General features: G+C 39.8%; 2 protein-coding genes across 4 annotated transcripts; both read left to right on the forward strand.

The window, feature by feature from the left end:
• The first annotated feature begins 1,151 nt into the window (after positions 1–1,151).
• On the forward strand, positions 1,152–4,358 carry LOC105054447 (protein NRT1/ PTR FAMILY 5.2). 2 transcript variants are annotated; one of them, XM_073245546.1, is made up of 5 exons: positions 1,368–1,502; positions 1,684–1,866; positions 2,231–2,448; positions 2,675–3,243; positions 3,405–4,358. In XM_073245546.1, exons 3-5 carry the CDS (start codon positions 2,251–2,253, stop codon positions 4,234–4,236), a joined length of 1,599 nt encoding a protein of 532 aa, XP_073101647.1. In that variant the 5' UTR covers positions 1,368–1,502; positions 1,684–1,866; positions 2,231–2,250; the 3' UTR covers positions 4,237–4,358. The 2 variants fall into 2 exon arrangements, with proteins under 2 accessions (XP_010934251.2, XP_073101647.1); XM_010935949.4 differs by lacking the exon at positions 1,684–1,866 and having other exon boundaries at positions 1,152–1,502.
• Positions 4,359–5,917: 1,559 nt separating this feature from the next.
• LOC105054448 (heterogeneous nuclear ribonucleoprotein 1) lies at positions 5,918–15,492 on the forward strand. Of its 2 annotated transcripts, XR_002165717.3 has the most exons (3): positions 5,918–6,358; positions 12,986–14,288; positions 15,038–15,492. XR_002165717.3 is itself a non-coding variant. In XM_010935951.4 (2 exons), the coding sequence occupies exons 1-2, from the start codon at positions 6,137–6,139 to the stop codon at positions 14,141–14,143; spliced, it is 1,380 nt and encodes a 459-aa protein (XP_010934253.1). In that variant the 5' UTR covers positions 5,918–6,136; the 3' UTR covers positions 14,144–14,579. The 2 variants fall into 2 exon arrangements, 1 of the variants encoding a protein (XP_010934253.1); XM_010935951.4 differs by lacking the exon at positions 15,038–15,492 and having other exon boundaries at positions 12,986–14,579.
• Positions 15,493–16,346: the final 854 nt, after the last annotated feature.

Genomic DNA, 16,346 nt, shown 5'->3' on the forward strand with positions numbered 1-16,346 from the left:
CTTGGGAGGTGGTGTCCTGATCAGATATCCATCCAATAAAATAAAATAGCGTCCAAATGATATCCTATCATGATAATTTAAAAAGGAGGGATCGGAAAGTTTAAATTTTAGTCGATAGAGATATTTTGTTAGGATGGTGTCAGACGAGGGATTTTTTTTTTTTTTTTCCTTCTGCACTTCAATATTTACTCTGTTTTCCCGAGAATATGCAGCATTTTTCCTGGTTGTTTTCTTAGCCATCCGTCCTGGCAACTGCCTCCCCTCCACTCTTTCCAATAGCCTACCCGAGCTGCAGCCCCTTGACATCCCCGTCCCATGTGCTTCTGCTGCACCGACCGAACCACCTAGCGGTGGAATTAATCCCACATGGTTTGCTTCAAGACAAGAAGAAACATCTCAAGACAGCCGTAGTTTATTTACTTCTCACCTCCTCCGCATGGTGGGTGGCCGAAGGATGCGACGCGCTGCCTTTCAACATCTTCTGCATTGTCTGGCTGCCAAACATGCCAATCCTTTGCAACCTAATGAATGGAGAAAATAACCTCAAAATAATAATAATAATGGAAAAAATGGAAATTAATTAACATGTGGGCGAGAGTGCGAGGAGCTCATACATGGCATCCAGCGTGATTCATGAATACTTCGTCCAAGTTATTGCCGTCGTTTCATTGGCTGCGAGTGTTCCATCGGTGCTTTTCTTCTTTAATTTGACAATGACGAGGATGACAAGCTGCTACACGTGCCTCTCCTCAGAAGAACCCAAGCAAACGGGGCAGCGTAAGTAGCTGGGGGCACCTGAGAGTCACCAAGGTGAAACCGTCCAAAAGTCTAACGTATACTTTAAGACAGGTCATTTTCATAGCCGGCCCGATGCCACAGCCTCTTGTCCATTCATATACATTTGCAAGGAGTCTTTTTCCAAGACTGCATCGCGACGAAGATCCCGACAAAAATCCAACGTAGAACCTTTAAACCCAAGATAAGATTTCCGTAGATGGATCCGGTCACCTCTGTCAGACTGTTACAATTAAACGCTCACTGAAAGTAAGGGTTTGTTCCAGGTAGCCGGAAGCCATATCCATATAATAGGTAGATGATTTCAGAGTTTAGCTTCGTTGAGGCTAATTATTTTATATGGCTTTCTGCGTGTAATTTCACACCACCAATTAAGGCTGAAGCTTTTATTGGTACAGTGAAATGTCTCTTGCACAACTTATCTATCCAATCAGAGCTCGGTGAACTCGAAGGATAAGAGGGAAGATGGAAATAAAAATATTCCATGTGCAAGCTCACACTGTAATTTACCTTTGTCCTACTTTATTAAAGGCCGAGATATCGTTCACATGACCTCCAACTGTCCCGCTGCACCATAATGGCGGACGCAGGAGAGAAGGGTGTGAGAGCTGAGGAGGATATCACGAAGGATGGTTCTGTGGATCTCAGGGGTCGACCCTGTGTGAGGTCTAAAGGAGGGAGATGGACAGCATGTTTCTTTATTGTAGGTGAGATTTGATATTGGATTCAGTCGGATTACTTGTTTGTTTTGCTTCATCTAATGAGTCTGGAAAAATCTTTTCGTAAGTCGCATATGGGAAAGCTAAGCATCTCTGTTGTTGTTCTTGTTGTTGTTTGTTTATGAACTACTGCAACATTTGCAACAAGATTTCTTCTTTTAAATTTCAGGTTTTTTCATAAGAAAGAGCCAGAAATTTTAAGCACAGTTTGAGAGCTTCAGACTGCAAAACAACTAAATTCTACATCTTTACGAAACCAAAAAAATCTTTCAATAAAATCAGGGGAAGTTTCTCGCTTCCTCCATTACCACTCAAAAAATATGATGCCAAAACGATGCACTGCAACAAAATGGTAAATCTTAGAACTACTATGCCATTTTTTTTTTCTGATGAAAATACCTGTATGTCATCTGTAAGGCCTGTTATCTTTTGCAATTACCTGTCGAACTGGGAAGTGGTTCTCTTAACCACTCCCTCCCCTTATTGTAAATAATTCCCTTTTTTAATAAAGCTGGGCGGCGATCCTACCTCCCATATTCATCAAAAATTAGAATACCTGTTTGTCATTGATCTATTAATTTTACATACAAGTTGTTGATCACTGCTTTGATAGATTTTGCTACTGAATGAATAAACTTCTGGATGAGTTCGAGACGCACAGTTTTAGGTGACCCTTGTCCATCCAAATCATTTTTTTTACATGGAAATATATGTAGGTTATGAAGTGTTTGAGAGAATGGCGTTCTATGGGATCGCATCAAACCTGGTCATATATCTGACTAAGAAGCTCCATGAAGGCACGGTTTCTTCCGCAAACAATGTCACTAATTGGGTTGGAACCGTATGGATGACACCAATCTTGGGTGCATATATTGCCGATGCACATCTAGGCCGGTATTGGACCTTCGTGATATCCTCTGCAATCTATCTTCTGGTAACAAATGTTGTCCGTGATGATTTAAGTTCATATAGTAAACCAATGTCTTTTTATGAAAACTATTCAGAATTTGAATTTTGGACCTCCTCCAAAGATAAGCTCTTATGGAAGAGGTGCCAACAAACTGAGCTAACAATTAGTTAGCAAAGTGTGCTCAGGTTACTCGTTTCTCCATGTCTATTCAATGCAATGAAGCAGTGCCTGCGACTTCTTTTGTTAACAGGGGATGAGTCTATTGACCCTCACCGTCTCGCTCCGATCACTGAGGCCTCCATCATGCGGCACGGCGCAGGCCGGTGACTGCAACCGCCATGCAACACCATTCCAAGTGGGCATTTTCTATTGCTCACTCTATATAATCGCCTTAGGAACCGGTGGAACAAAACCAAACATCTCAACGATGGGTGCAGACCAATTCGATGACTTCGAACCCAGAGAGCGATCACAGAAGCTCTCCTTCTTCAACTGGTGGATGTTCAGCATCTTCTTCGGCACCCTCTTCTCCAACACCTTCCTCATCTACATCCAGGATAATGTAGGCTGGTCAGTTGGCTACGGACTTCCAACGGTCGGTCTTGCCATCTCCATCTTCATCTTCCTGGTTGGGACACCCTCCTACAGGCACAAGATCCCATCAGGGAGTCCATTTACGAGGATGGCTACAGTTATTGTGGCAGCCATTCGTAAATGGGATGTTCCCCTTCCCATCGATCCGAAAGAGCTTCATGAGCTTGATTTAGAGGAGTATGCAAGGGCTGGGAAGTTTCGAATCAAACATACCACTTCTCTAAGGTCCATTCTTCCCATCAAGCTGACCATCTAAAGTTTCTGTAGCTTACAGTATATTCCCCGTAACGTAGAAGGCTAGGGCTTAGACTCACATTAGTCAGATGGCCTTAATGGAAAAGAGATTTGGTGGTTATCATATTATGATCTTTTGCTCATGGTTTCAGGTTCTTTGACAAAGCTTCAGTTAAGAGTGGTCCTAACACCCCATGGAAGCTGTGCTCTGTGACCCAAGTCGAAGAAACCAAGCAAATGGTCAAAATGCTACCAGTCCTGGCGGCAACATTGATTCCAAGTGTTTTGACCGCACAGGTCCACACCCTCTTCATCAAGCAAGGGACCACACTCAACCGCAGCATGGGACCTCACTTTGAGATCCCTCCCGCATGCCTCACAGCATTTGTGACAATCTTTATGCTGATGAGCCTTGTGCTCTATGACCAATGTCTCGTTCCTGCCATGAGGAAGTACACCAAAAACCCAAGAGGCTTCTCATTGCTGCAAAGACTGGGGATTGGCCTTGTCATACATGTAGTTATTATGGTCATTGCATCCTTAACAGAGAGGTATAGACTAAAGGTGGCAAGAGACCATGGACTCGTGGATAAGGACGCAGTAATCCCCCTCTCTATCTTTGTACTCTTGCCACAGTTTGCCTTGATGGGAATCGCTGATACTTTCGTGGAGGTCGCTAAGCTGGAATTCTTCTATGACCAAGCACCAGAGGCTATGAAGAGCTTGGGGACTTCTTATTTCACTACTAGTCTGGGAGTAGGAAATTTCTTAAGCAGCGTCCTTTTATCGACGGTATCTGATATCACAAAGAAGAATGGAAGCAAGGGATGGATTCAGGACAACTTGAATGTCTCTCACTTAGACTACTACTATGCATTCTTTGCCGCTCTCGGTGTCATTAATCTCTTCTTTTTCGCAGTTGTTTCAAAGTCTTATACTTATAATACTGAAGTCATGGAGTCGGAAATTGAGCTGAGAAAGTAGGTGAGATGTTGCCAAAGAAAGGGAGTGAAAGTCTTCAAGTTGGGGATACATGATCAAAATTGTAATTTATTGGATTTACTTCCAAAATGTCCAAATAGTATGATACAGATGGTACCCTCAAACGCTGAATCCAATTCTTTCATCTTTCTTCTGGATGGCTTGCTTAAAAGTTTTCTTTCCTCTGACTGAAGACTCACATCCACATAAAACTTCATTTAAGAATTTGCTAAAGACAATGGAGAATCAATTATGAAGAGTAACACATAATCAAGGATCCAAAATTGTTAGCTGGTCATGGTGAATAAACCAAAGAAAATGGAAGAGCAATCAAAGATTAGAAAGAGCATGCATTAAAGATCTTTAGTAGTCCCGTCTTTGGATGATCACGGTGATTCAATGGAAGATAAAGCAAGAGCAAGCAAGTATTATAGGACTGAATAATCTTCTTTTCATAAAACTATTTGAAAAAATGAATGATTATAAGGAGAAAAATCAAAATCTTAAAGGATGTATAATCTAATATATTTTCACAATTTATATTATTTTTTGGTAATTGGTGCAAATCATCTAACATTTTGCACCATAAAACTCAATCCCTTCAAGTCAAGAAGGGGAGGCCTTAAATCAAGTTTTTTTAGTTTCGCCCCTTCTCTTTAGGTATTCATAATTCTATTAGAAACAAGATAGAATCTTCTTCAATTTGCTCAACTCAAAACAGTCACAATAAAATGATGGAGAATATTAAAAATTTTAAAAAATGGGATACAAAACTCTTTACTTTCATTAAGATGAATAAATTTGTTATACAAGTCCTTTATTTATTAAGATGAAAGTGGGATACAAATCTTGCCCTCAAATCCTATCTGGTCCTTTCTAAAATGGCCAAAATGGTCCATAATATGTTTGGTGATCCTCCTGGATAAAGAATTTCCTTAGATGAAAAATTAGCTTATACAGAATTATGACTAAAGATGGATAAATTTTTTTTTTCCTATTTTGTATCTGAACCTTTTGGCTTTTTGACATTTTGATAAATTCATATTTGGTTGTCAAGTTTCCATCTCTTTCAATATCAATGCAACAAACTTCTTGCAATCATGTAAAGCTAGGTTGGGCTCAAGTTGTTTTAGATCGGCTTTCAATTAGGTTTTAAGGTAGGCTCCGAAGAATTAGAATTAGGCTCGGGCTTAAGTAATAGAGCCCAAATCAAAATTAGGCCTGACCCAATCCAGACCAAGACCCCGAATAATGCTTGACCCAACCTGACCCAGTAAATTTTAATTCAAATTTAAACCAAGATTGAAATTAAGCCTAATCCAAGTTTGAACCGAGCTTGCTCAAGTTTAATTGATTCCTAGATCTAAAAATTTTAAGTTACTCATTTAGGCTTTTGTTGGTCACAATTGGAAATTTGGCTTGACTTGAGCTCAAAATAATAATAGACAAACCAAGCTTGGTCTCCTCTTTCAAGCTCTAAACTGATTTCAAGCCGAGCTTGACTAGACCCAATTAAGCTCGTGTGCTTACACCCTACCTCCAACTCCACACGTGCGACCAAGCAGAACCCCGCACGTTCCGACTCTTTAAGAAAACCCTATATCGGATCTCGGCGGTCCATCCCACTCGAACTCCCTTATCGGAAACACCATTGTCGTCCAATCCCTCCATCTCCACCATCCGTTATCCTTCCTTTGCCGGTCCTCGTCTCTCCCTCTTATTCCCTCGCTCTCCTCTCAGATATTTCTGCCCCCCATCGCCGTCATCGCCGGCTCTTCCCCCAAACCCTATTCTCCTTCCCTTCTCCATCCCTAGCGTTGGAAGAAGAAGCCAAAAGGAAACGAAATCCCCTTCGATCTCGATCTCTTTTTAGAGAGGCGAAGGGAGCGGAGAAGAGGGAGCGATGGATTCGGATCAGGGGAAGCTGTTCATCGGGGGGATATCGTGGGAGACGACGGAGGAGAAGATGAAGGAGTACTTCTCCAAGTACGGGGAGGTGCTGCAGACAGTGATCATGAGGGACAAGACGACGGGCCGGCCCCGGGGTTTCGGCTTCGTTGTCTTCGCCGATCCTTCCATCCTCGACCGCGTCCTCCAGGATAGTCACACCATCGATGGCCGGACGGTGAGCTCCCTAGCCCTTCCGTCCCTTCTCTCCGATCCGATCTAGTAGCTTCCGCGAGTTATGAAGAAATTCTATTTTGCGGGCTTTTGTTTGAAGATTTAAGTTTGGTTCTTGGGGATGCTGGTTTTTCTTGATTTTAAAGGGATGAGAACGTCTGATGCGGTCATGATTTAGAAAAAAAATGATTTTCTGGATTTCTGGGGGGTTTTATTTGGATTTGATTATTTGGTTGATGGATTATTCTGTTTTAGGGTTCTTGAGCAGTAAAAACACCTGATCTGGTGTTGGTTTAATCGAATTTGAGAGGCTTCTTTTGATTTTTTCTTTTAATTAAAAAAGAAATTTCATGGATTTTTGTATATTAGGAAGATAGCTCCATCTTTGTTTGGTAATTCTATAGTTGCGTTTTCTGGTTGGAGTTAGCAGTTGTTTTTGTCACTTTAATGGTTGACAACCTTGATTTTTGCTTATCCCAATCGAGAAGTGAGCAGGAGTAAGTCTTGTATGTTTTAGCCTTTTAGGCTTTCTTTATTGTTTCGGATTTGGTGATTTTGCAGGTGTTTTTTCCTTAATGAACGGAGATATTGGATTACTTTGTGTTCCAGTGGTTTCTTTTAATTGCTTACGTTGATCTCTCATTTTCTTTCTAGTTTTGAGAGAAAACTAATTCATTTGTTTGTGAGTATTTTATGAACACTGGACTTTTGCCAATGAAAACTAGATATATGGTTCTAATCATTTTGGTTGTAAATTTTCTTCTTCTTGCTGTCGTTGGCTTCATTGTTGCATGATATTTAGCAACAGGGATATCACTTACTGGTCATTTCATCTATGTTTGAGGGTGACTAACGTTGTAGGTTGACTTGGTTGTGAGAGTTTTATTGCTTCCATTTTAAGTTTATGGATTACATTTCATATTTAATACAGATACTTATGACTCTGCTATTTTCTTTTACTGGTGGTCTTTGGTGAGTTATGGTGGCATCCCTGGAAAGTTGGTTCTCGAGCCTCCTTTATTTATTCAAATGCCTGTTAAGAATAATTATAGTGGATTTAGGTAGTGTTTCCTATGTGTGTTTATGTTGCTTATACATGGAATAATTGTCTTCCTTAAGATGTTTTTATCATCATTACCTTTGTTTATATTGGTAGATGTCCCACCTACAGGGAGATTTTGTAGTAGAAGTATGAGGAGTTGGCGTTGAGTTTTGTAGTTTTTGAAATCTGACATGGACTAGACTGGTGTTGACATAAGGTAATGGCTGAATTTGGAAGGATAATTAATATCATAACTGTTTGGAATCAAGCTTAAGTTGTTCTACATCAGTCTTATTGCAATAAGAGTTGGATGTTTATGTTCAGAATTGGTCTGTAGAATGTCCCTAATCTAGCCTCCGAGTCATATGTAAAATTAACATTTTAAATATGATTAAATCGAATCGACTACCACAAAATTGTGTATACAATGTGGCATGTGTGACATTTTTTGATTTACTCTTCTTGTACTAGAGTGGTTATGTTTTCGTAGCTAAGATATGCAGCCTTGCTTTTGGTTTACAAATAGATGGTCCCTAAGCTTGAATGTTCTAGATGAGCAATTTATCTAAACTTGGGCACTTAAGTCTTGAATTGAAACCAAACATTTAACACTCCAAACCAGCATCATTATCAATTTAAAATAATTTAAAATAATGATAAATAATCATTATCATTATCAAATGTGCTATATATTGAACCCCAAACCCGTCATCCTAAAAATTCCCTACATGAAAGGTTTGAATATCTTCACTCCCAACGCTTTGCAAACATCATAGTTGTCCTTTCCTCCTCTCTCTATGCATACACACAAATATGCACTCACCTCTTACCTTTTTACTCAATCTTCTGTAGCCTCCTCTTCTCCAAATTTCTTATCGCCTTGATCACTCCCATAATATATCATTGCAATAGTGAAGTTGGTGCATTAACTACAAAATCCTCCTGTCCGCTAGATAAAGTAAAGAGAAGAAACCTGGATCCTATTTAGGAAGAGTCTAAGAAGGAAATGGATTCATATAAATGAACTTGTTCAAAGGGATATATGTGAGATTCACATGATGATAATCAAAATTATGTTGGAAACAGGAGGAGTATTGTTATTAATGATTTTTGTGAGGGATAGGATAATGGGGGAAGGGTGGCCATGTAAAAAGGCTATCAACAAGGCTAGGAAAGCATGTGATTTTGGCTGATTGGTAAGTGACTCAATTGATTGTCTTTTATATTTAAAGGAAAACTAGTAAGCATTTCTCAGTGTTCTATAGGACGATACTCGATCAAGGGCCTGCCTAGCACCTAAGCATAAGGCTAGTGCCAGGAGGACAAGATGATGGCTGCAATAGCAGTAGCATTTGCTGCACTTGACAACAATGACAACTGGAAGCACATTTCTTGCACATGGTGGGGGCCATAGTAAGAGTCACTGCCCGTAGCAGTGACTTTACTGATGTAGGAACAACAATTAGGGTGAGGAGAAGCCAATGGGAGAAACAAGGATTGACATGTATCATGTGAAACTTCGAAAAAAAAAAAAAAGGGACATGTATCATGGCAATGCCTAATTGCATGATGCACAAGAATGTGCTTTTGCATGCATAACCATTGGCATGGTGTACTGTGCTGATGATAGGCTGACCAGGCTAGTTTTATCAAAGGCTTGTCTGAGGTGCAAGGTGCACCCAGGCACCACCTTAGCATCTTACCAACCTCAAGGCAAGATGGGTTCATCAAAGTGCTGAAAGAGAGAACCCAGTATGCACCTCTGTAGGGTGCTAAGCTGCAAAAAGCTTGCACCTTCATGATTATGTGTTGTGTGTGTTCTATGCTGTGATGATTATGTGTTGTTTGCATTGATGTGTGGTGTGTATCTACTGTTATGTGTGTGTTTTAGTGATACTGCCGTTGGGTATGGCTAAATTATTGTGGATTTGTATGCATGGTGTGCTTCTTTGTGTTATTCTTCTGGTCAAATATGTTTGGCACCATGAATTTACTATATATGTGCATGTATGTACATAGAATTGTAGATACTCATGCACATAAGTACATGCATGCATAGACATAGACGTGTTTTGGGGGTCTGTCGTGTGCTGTGATCACTGTGTGTTGGTGTGTTGTAGATGTGCATGTACTGTGGTGTTTGGGTCCATGCTCTTGTCTTTCAGTGCGCATGTCTGAAATTATGTATGTTGATTTACATGTGCATGGTGCTTCTTTTTGTTATTTTTATTGTGAACATATTTGACATCATGAATTTATTATACACACATACTTAATTACACATATATATACATCTGCACATGCATGCAGCCATAAACATAGTCACACATATAAGCATATGTACATGCATTTGCATAAATATCTAAATACATGTATACATGAGATAACATTGGGCGGGGAACAGATGTGTGGCACTTAAAGCATTGTGGAGAAGAAAGGAAAAGAACCCGGATGAAAACTGTGAAGTATGAAGGATGATGCTTGAGTAAATAATAATAAAACAACAATTGAAGCTTAACAAATAATGGGTATTTGAGTTTATGACTGGTCTACCCTTGGTGCTCACATAAGCACCTGCCTAAGGACAAAAGTGGGCCCACTTACAGCATCAGCTCTTGGATAGGTTGCTGGTCCAAGGCAAGGCAATTTCCTCAGCCTCGGTCTTGGAACAAACATAATCTTCTGAAACAATAAAGGAAAAGAAAGGAACTGAAAACAAAGAAGAATATTAGAACAGCTAATGAAATTAAGTAGAACACAGTATGAGGAATAATTGCAGGGAAGAATTTAAAAAGAGACTTGAAAAAAAGGGAGACGTTTGAAGCGAAATAAAATAAGAACAGAATGAAGCAGGGAACAAGCAGAATAAAAGCTGAGAGAAGAACAAGAAAAAATGTAAAATAGGAAGAAGAGATTGAAGAAGACTAGAGTGAGAGGTATAAGAAACAGAAGTAGAGGAAATGTTGAAAAAAGAAAGTAAAGGGTTTCGATTATATTCTTAGAAGTGGAATAAGGGACATGGATGAGGCTGAAAAGAGGACAAGATATAGGGAAGAAGAAGAGAATGAAAGGGGAAGATAACTTGCACATGAGGGGCTTTAAGTGGGAGAAAAGGATCATTAAGATGCTTAATGGGAATGAAGGAGATGGAGTAAAAACTCAAGGGGAAGTGGAAAAGGAGGACAACTAGATATGATATATAGATCAGTTGGGTGCCATAAGTCCTGGTATATAGAACTGGGGGTTAAGATGGATAAGCACCATAACCTAGCTTCCTGAATGGTCCAAATGGTGAAACTGCTTCCTAGTCATAAGAAGAAACTAAGCAATCAGTGGGATGCCTGAAGTATAGGGCTGAAAACGGATCTGATATGGATCTGATATCAATATATCCATGTTCATTTAAGCTGAAGACTACAAATATGGATATGGATATTAGTTGGATACTAAAGTACTAGTATAATTGGATGTTGATTGTAAATGCAGATATGAATCAGATGGTTAAGTTAAAGATATGCTAATATTGTCATTTTTTTGTCAAGGTTCATGAGGGCTATATAAGACAAAAATTAGATTACGAAGACCAAATATTTTGATATAGATTGGATAGCTTTCTATCTATATCTATATCTGGCTTTCTTTGACGGCTATGAATACAGATACAGATATTTTCTATATGTTGAAAATTTGTATCCATATCCTAATAGATTCAGGGACAGATCATCCTGTCCATTTTTACTGCTAGTGAAGTATTAATCACCAACTTTATAAATTTGGGCCAAGGTGCTTGTCCATGTGTTGGTTTCTAGGTGTCTGTCGGTGATAATTCTGCCATGTGTTTGAATATGTCATTGTCATGGTGCATCTGTTCTCCAACCACATGCTTCATGACAATAATAGCATTGTCTGCTTGATGGTGAATATCAATTCCATTTTTCAAGTTAGTCTTTTTTGTGATCAGTTGATTTGGTATTTTTGATATATTTTTCTTTGAGAGAGGGCTGGGGCATATGTGGTATTATAATTATCTGGGTCCAAATAGTTAGGGATGCACCACCTAAGACTAGAACCCAATATTAGTGCTTGTCACATAGAGGATGGCTTGAATTGCCTTACCCAAAAGGGATTTTTATTGTTTTTTCATTGATATTATCGTTTGGAGTTGTGATTTACTAGACTTTCTTGGCTTCAAATTATTCATTTTTGTAAATTCTCCCCTCTATGTGCCCTCCTTTTTTTGTGTATATGTGTGTGTTGGGAAAGGGTTGGTTGTGACAGTTCCATGGTTTGCACCTTTTTCTTGACATTCTTATCTTAAAAAAATGGTTGGCTCTATGATCTAACTCACCACTAAAATTTTCACAGTGGGCAGAAATTTTTCGTCCTGCTGGTATCATAAAGCCACTGTGTGGTTGGCTCTTTGATGATATTTTTTAGCAGTTCATTAAATTGAAATGTCTCACTATATGTCCCACATTGGCATATGTGTATGATAACTTCTTTTTCTTGATTTATTTTGGGCACACATTGGCATATATGTATGATAACGTTTTTTCTTTTGTTTGATTTATTTTTGGCACACATTGACTTCATGTTGAATTTGAGTGATATGGAGTAGAATATGTTCTATTTATGATCTCTTTTAGTTATATTCTAAGTTTATGAGGGTTTTTTTAAGAGTTGTCAGGCTTCATGGATCACTTGTTTGAACTGTTCTGATCTTAGCTAATTTTTTATGAAATCAGGTGTTAAGATGGCATTTCAGGCAATCGTACCCTTTTCTTCTCCATTGTAGTGATAAGTATTTGCTGTGTTTTGTTAATGCTCATGTATTGATATCTAAGGTAACATGCACATATTGAAACTTCTAGTGGAAGCATGAGGAGTTGACTATGTGCACATTATGTTCAAACTTATGTGTTTTTTGTGAAATGTCAATTTGGGGAATAGCTAACTTCATTTGCTTTCCTTTATTGTTTTACCATAGTTGATGTATAAATTGTTTATAAGTATTTGCTGTATTTTGTAAGCTACCCCATGTCATGCGTATGAGTTGTTTATAAGTAAAGAGATTCTTCCATGATGCGTGGCTTATGATTTAAATGCTCTTGGCAAAGATAACGCAATGCATTAAATGCTCTAGCTGTGTTGCGTATGGCAGTCTTTTTGTTACAGATAATAGGAACCTTGGTTCCCTCTTTCAATGTGCTTGTTTCACTGTCCTAATTAACAGGTTGAGGGGTCTTCCATCTTTTACATAATAAAAAGAAAGCCTTTTATGTTCAGAGATATGCTAAAAGCTTATGAGGTGATTTTTTTTTTTTTCAAGGGGCTCATGAATTCCTTTATTATTGATCTTTCAATTTATTTTTGCAATTTATTCTCCTGTGGCTTATTTGGGTAGTGTCTTTCTAATTCATGATTTACATATGCAACATTGTACTGAATGACATTATAAGTTTATATTATGATGTTTTAAGACTTTTTTTGTTTGCTGTATCATTGCAAATTTCTTGCATGGTTTTAGATTTGTTGCTCATTGCATGCATATCTCTTTAACTTGTGCCTTGCTACTACCTTGATGTCCAGGTGGAAGCAAAAAGGGCTCTCTCTCGAGAGGAACAGCAGGCATCCAAATCTGGAAACCCTGCTGTTGGCAGAACTGGAGGAGGACATGTTAGTGGTGGTAACTTTAGGACTAAGAAGATATTTGTTGGAGGGTTGCCCCCAACTTTAACAGAAGAAGCATTCCGTCAGTACTTTCAGGGTTATGGAGATGTGACTGATGTTGTGGTTATGTATGACCAAAACACCCAGCGTCCTCGAGGGTTTGGTTTTATCTCTTTCAGTTCAGAAGATGCTGTTGATCGAGTGCTACACAAGACTTTCCATGAGCTCAATGGAAAACTTGTGGAGGTGAAGCGTGCACTCCCAAAGGATGCAAACCCTAGCAGTGGTGGTGGTCGTCCGGTAGCTGGAGGGCCTTATCAATCTAACAGTGCTTCTGGTGTTAATATGAGTTCCTATGATGGTAGAGCTGATACTGGTAGGTATATGCAACCACCAGCAGCTGGAGGTGGTTACCCAGCATATGGTTCAACAGGCTATGGTACACCTGGATATGGTTATGGAGCAGCAAACAATGGTGTGGGATATGGAGGTTATGGCGTTGGTGGCTATGGAAGTGCTGCAGCTGGATATGGAGGACCTACTGGTGCCTATGGAAATCCAAATGCCCCAGCTGCAGGTTATCCAAGCGGTCCACCAGGTGCGCCTCGAAGCCCTTGGAGCAACCAAGCTCCATCTGCTTATGGCTCTGCAAGCTATGGTGCAAATACAGGCTATGGGGCACCGGGTTCATGGAATGCAGCAGGTAGTGGTGGGGCTGCTGCCCCAACTGGTCAGTCTCCTAGTGGGACTACTGGATATGGGAATCAGGGATATGGGTATGGTGGCTACAGCGGGGCTGAAGTCTCTTACGGCAGTCAAGGTGGCTATGGGGCTGTGGGTGCCCGTGGCAGTGGTGGTCCACCTACCAATCCTGCTGGTGGCCCGGGAGACCAAGGGGCCGGTTCTGGCTACATGGGTGGGAGCTATGGTGATGCAAGTGGTGGCTCTGGTTATCCAAATTCTTGGAGGACTGATCCTTCGCAAGGTATGGGTTATGGAACCGGCCAAGTGAATGGGCCAGCTGGTTATGGTGGTGCCTATGGTGGTGCTCAGTCGAGGCAGGCTCAGCAGCAGTAATCAGGATGGTGGGATCATAATTCCACCATGGAATCAGGCTCAAGAATTGGTTCTTGAATTTTGTCATGAGGCCTGCTGCATCACTTGGTTTTCTTGGCTGTTCAGAGGACCGGCTGTTGCTGAGGAAAGCAGTTTTCTGGGACCGGTTGGAATGCTTAAATCCTAAGTAGTTTAGTAGTAATCTCTTTCTAGAATATAATAAGTAGCTGTTATGAGTAGTATACACCTTGCACTACTGCTTGCTTTTTAAGTTTCCTATATTACATTTGTCGGCGTGTAGGTGTTTCTTTAAGCAGTTATTTGGAGTTGATTTCCCTAGCTTTTTCTCTGGTCTTGAAGCTAGAGTAGCTTGTCTTAGACTTGCTATTGCTGTCTTGCATGGTTTCGTACTTGGTAGTTATTATTATGTTAATGGTAATGGCTTTAATCCTCAGAATCTGACTATAGAATTCTTGGCATTTTCTTTTTTGTTTTTGATTGAAACTTAGAGCTGTTTCATTTTTAATCCTGGTACATGATAAGGAATAAAGACTTACACATCCGTCAGAAGTTTGTGTACCACACATCTGGCAGCAGCTTATGTACTACACATCTGGCAGCAGCTTATCTAATATGGACAGTAGAGATGTAAACTGCCTTCAGTAGCTTATCGATATGTGACTGCTCTGTATTGTGATAAAGATGTAGACTCCATAGCTTCTTTTATACGTGATAGACTTCCACAAATGACTTTTCTTAGCACTGCCATATGAACTAGAGAATTAAGATGTAGTGAGTAATGGAGGCTACTTTAAGGATGGAGTAAGCGCTAGAGAATTTGCCATTCATAGTAGTAGTTGAGACATTTGGCAAAGCATAATCGTTTTTTTCCTCCTGTATTTTCCCTTTGTACAGGGGCTGCCGTACTTGTTCTCTTTCCTCTCCACCAACATTGAAGCCTTTCACCAGGTGAGGTTATAAAGCACTGAGGAACCTCTATTAATAGTCTGGCGATAACTCAAGCGCAGGAGGATGCTTCCAAATCTGATAATTTGTTTTTATTCATCACATTGGAAGTGGCTATTGACTTAATCGATTGTTGAAGGGCGTTGCCTTGCACGTCACAGCAGGTGATTTTTTGAAATGGATAATCCCGGCTCCTTTAACTGTTGGGCAGCCTCATTCGTTTTTGCTGCTTGATGCTGCAAGATTTCTTTGAAAATTATTTTAGGGATGGTTGATGAGCCTTGTGAAACAAAATGATTGAAATTTAATTGCAGGAATCTTTTGTCTTATTAGGTTTGAGAACCTGGAAACTTTTTAATTTTTCATATACTCGATAAAGAGAGGTGGTTGGTGGCGTCTGGCTATATTTGTGTTGTCATTGTTTGTAGATTTTTCGCGTGCATCATTCTACTGAAATATTAAATAGTAATAAGCGTCTATGTTATTGGTAGGAGACGTGCATGTTAATGCGCGTAGGTCATGCATGCTCTTGCTTGGAGTAACAGCATCGGTTTAATTAAAACTGATGGCAAGCGTTTGTTTAGGAAGCTTGGTCTTACAAGTTGAATCTTGCACAGACGTCTGATATACGGTGATAAGAACTAGAACCATTCTTTCACTAGAGTTTTGGCTAGGCTAGCGTCTTGGTAAGTTCTTTGTGAGGAGTGCTTCTTAGTAAGAAACTTGATACTATTTAAGAAAATGGGATGTATTGCTACTGACTTTGTCTTAATGCTTTTGCCATTTGTCACAATCAGGTGGCTGACGACTATCTTGCAGTCTTGTTTTTAAATATTGAAAACAGTTTTAAGATATGAAGTTTGAGTGATCCAACTTCGCTATTTCGGTTACCAATACTTTGCGCCAGACCAAGTTTTTGGACCATATTAATCTTTAGAATTTTTTGTTGAGACATGATAAATGATTCTGGTCTGCACTCGCAAAGTCGATTTCAGAGCATGTTGTTCCACGTACCCGGTTGTTGGACTTTAGTTGTGTGGACGAATTTTCTTCCGGGTGCTTGTCCAATTCTCTTGCAACCTATCTGTATTGCTTATTGCCCTTTTTGTTTATAGACTCCAGGTTTGCGGACTAATTTTCATCCTGCTGCTTTTGTCTTTTGCAATACATTTGGATTACTCATTGCCCTTTTCGGGTATGAGAAATCCTCATGATAGTCTCTAGCGTGGATGTCAATGCACCACCGTTCAGACTCTGG

This window comes from Elaeis guineensis, chromosome 11, assembly GCF_000442705.2.
Source record: "Elaeis guineensis isolate ETL-2024a chromosome 11, EG11, whole genome shotgun sequence".
Lineage (NCBI taxonomy): Eukaryota > Viridiplantae > Streptophyta > Magnoliopsida > Arecales > Arecaceae > Elaeis > Elaeis guineensis.

Bases quoted from the DNA above. Each gene is read 5' to 3' on its own strand.
- LOC105054447 (XM_010935949.4), top strand. From the start codon at position 1,373: ATGGCGGACGCAGGAGAGAAGGGTGTGAGAGCTGAGGAGGATATCACG. The intron at 1,503-2,230 runs GTGAGATTTGAT...AAATATATGTAG, and splicing joins AGCATGTTTCTTTATTGTAG to GTTATGAAGTGTTTGAGAGA. The intron at 2,449-2,674 runs GTAACAAATGTT...TTTTGTTAACAG, and splicing joins CCTCTGCAATCTATCTTCTG to GGGATGAGTCTATTGACCCT.
- LOC105054448 (XM_010935951.4), top strand. From the start codon at position 6,137: ATGGATTCGGATCAGGGGAAGCTGTTCATCGGGGGGATATCGTGGGAG. The intron at 6,359-12,985 runs GTGAGCTCCCTA...CTTGATGTCCAG, and splicing joins ACACCATCGATGGCCGGACG to GTGGAAGCAAAAAGGGCTCT.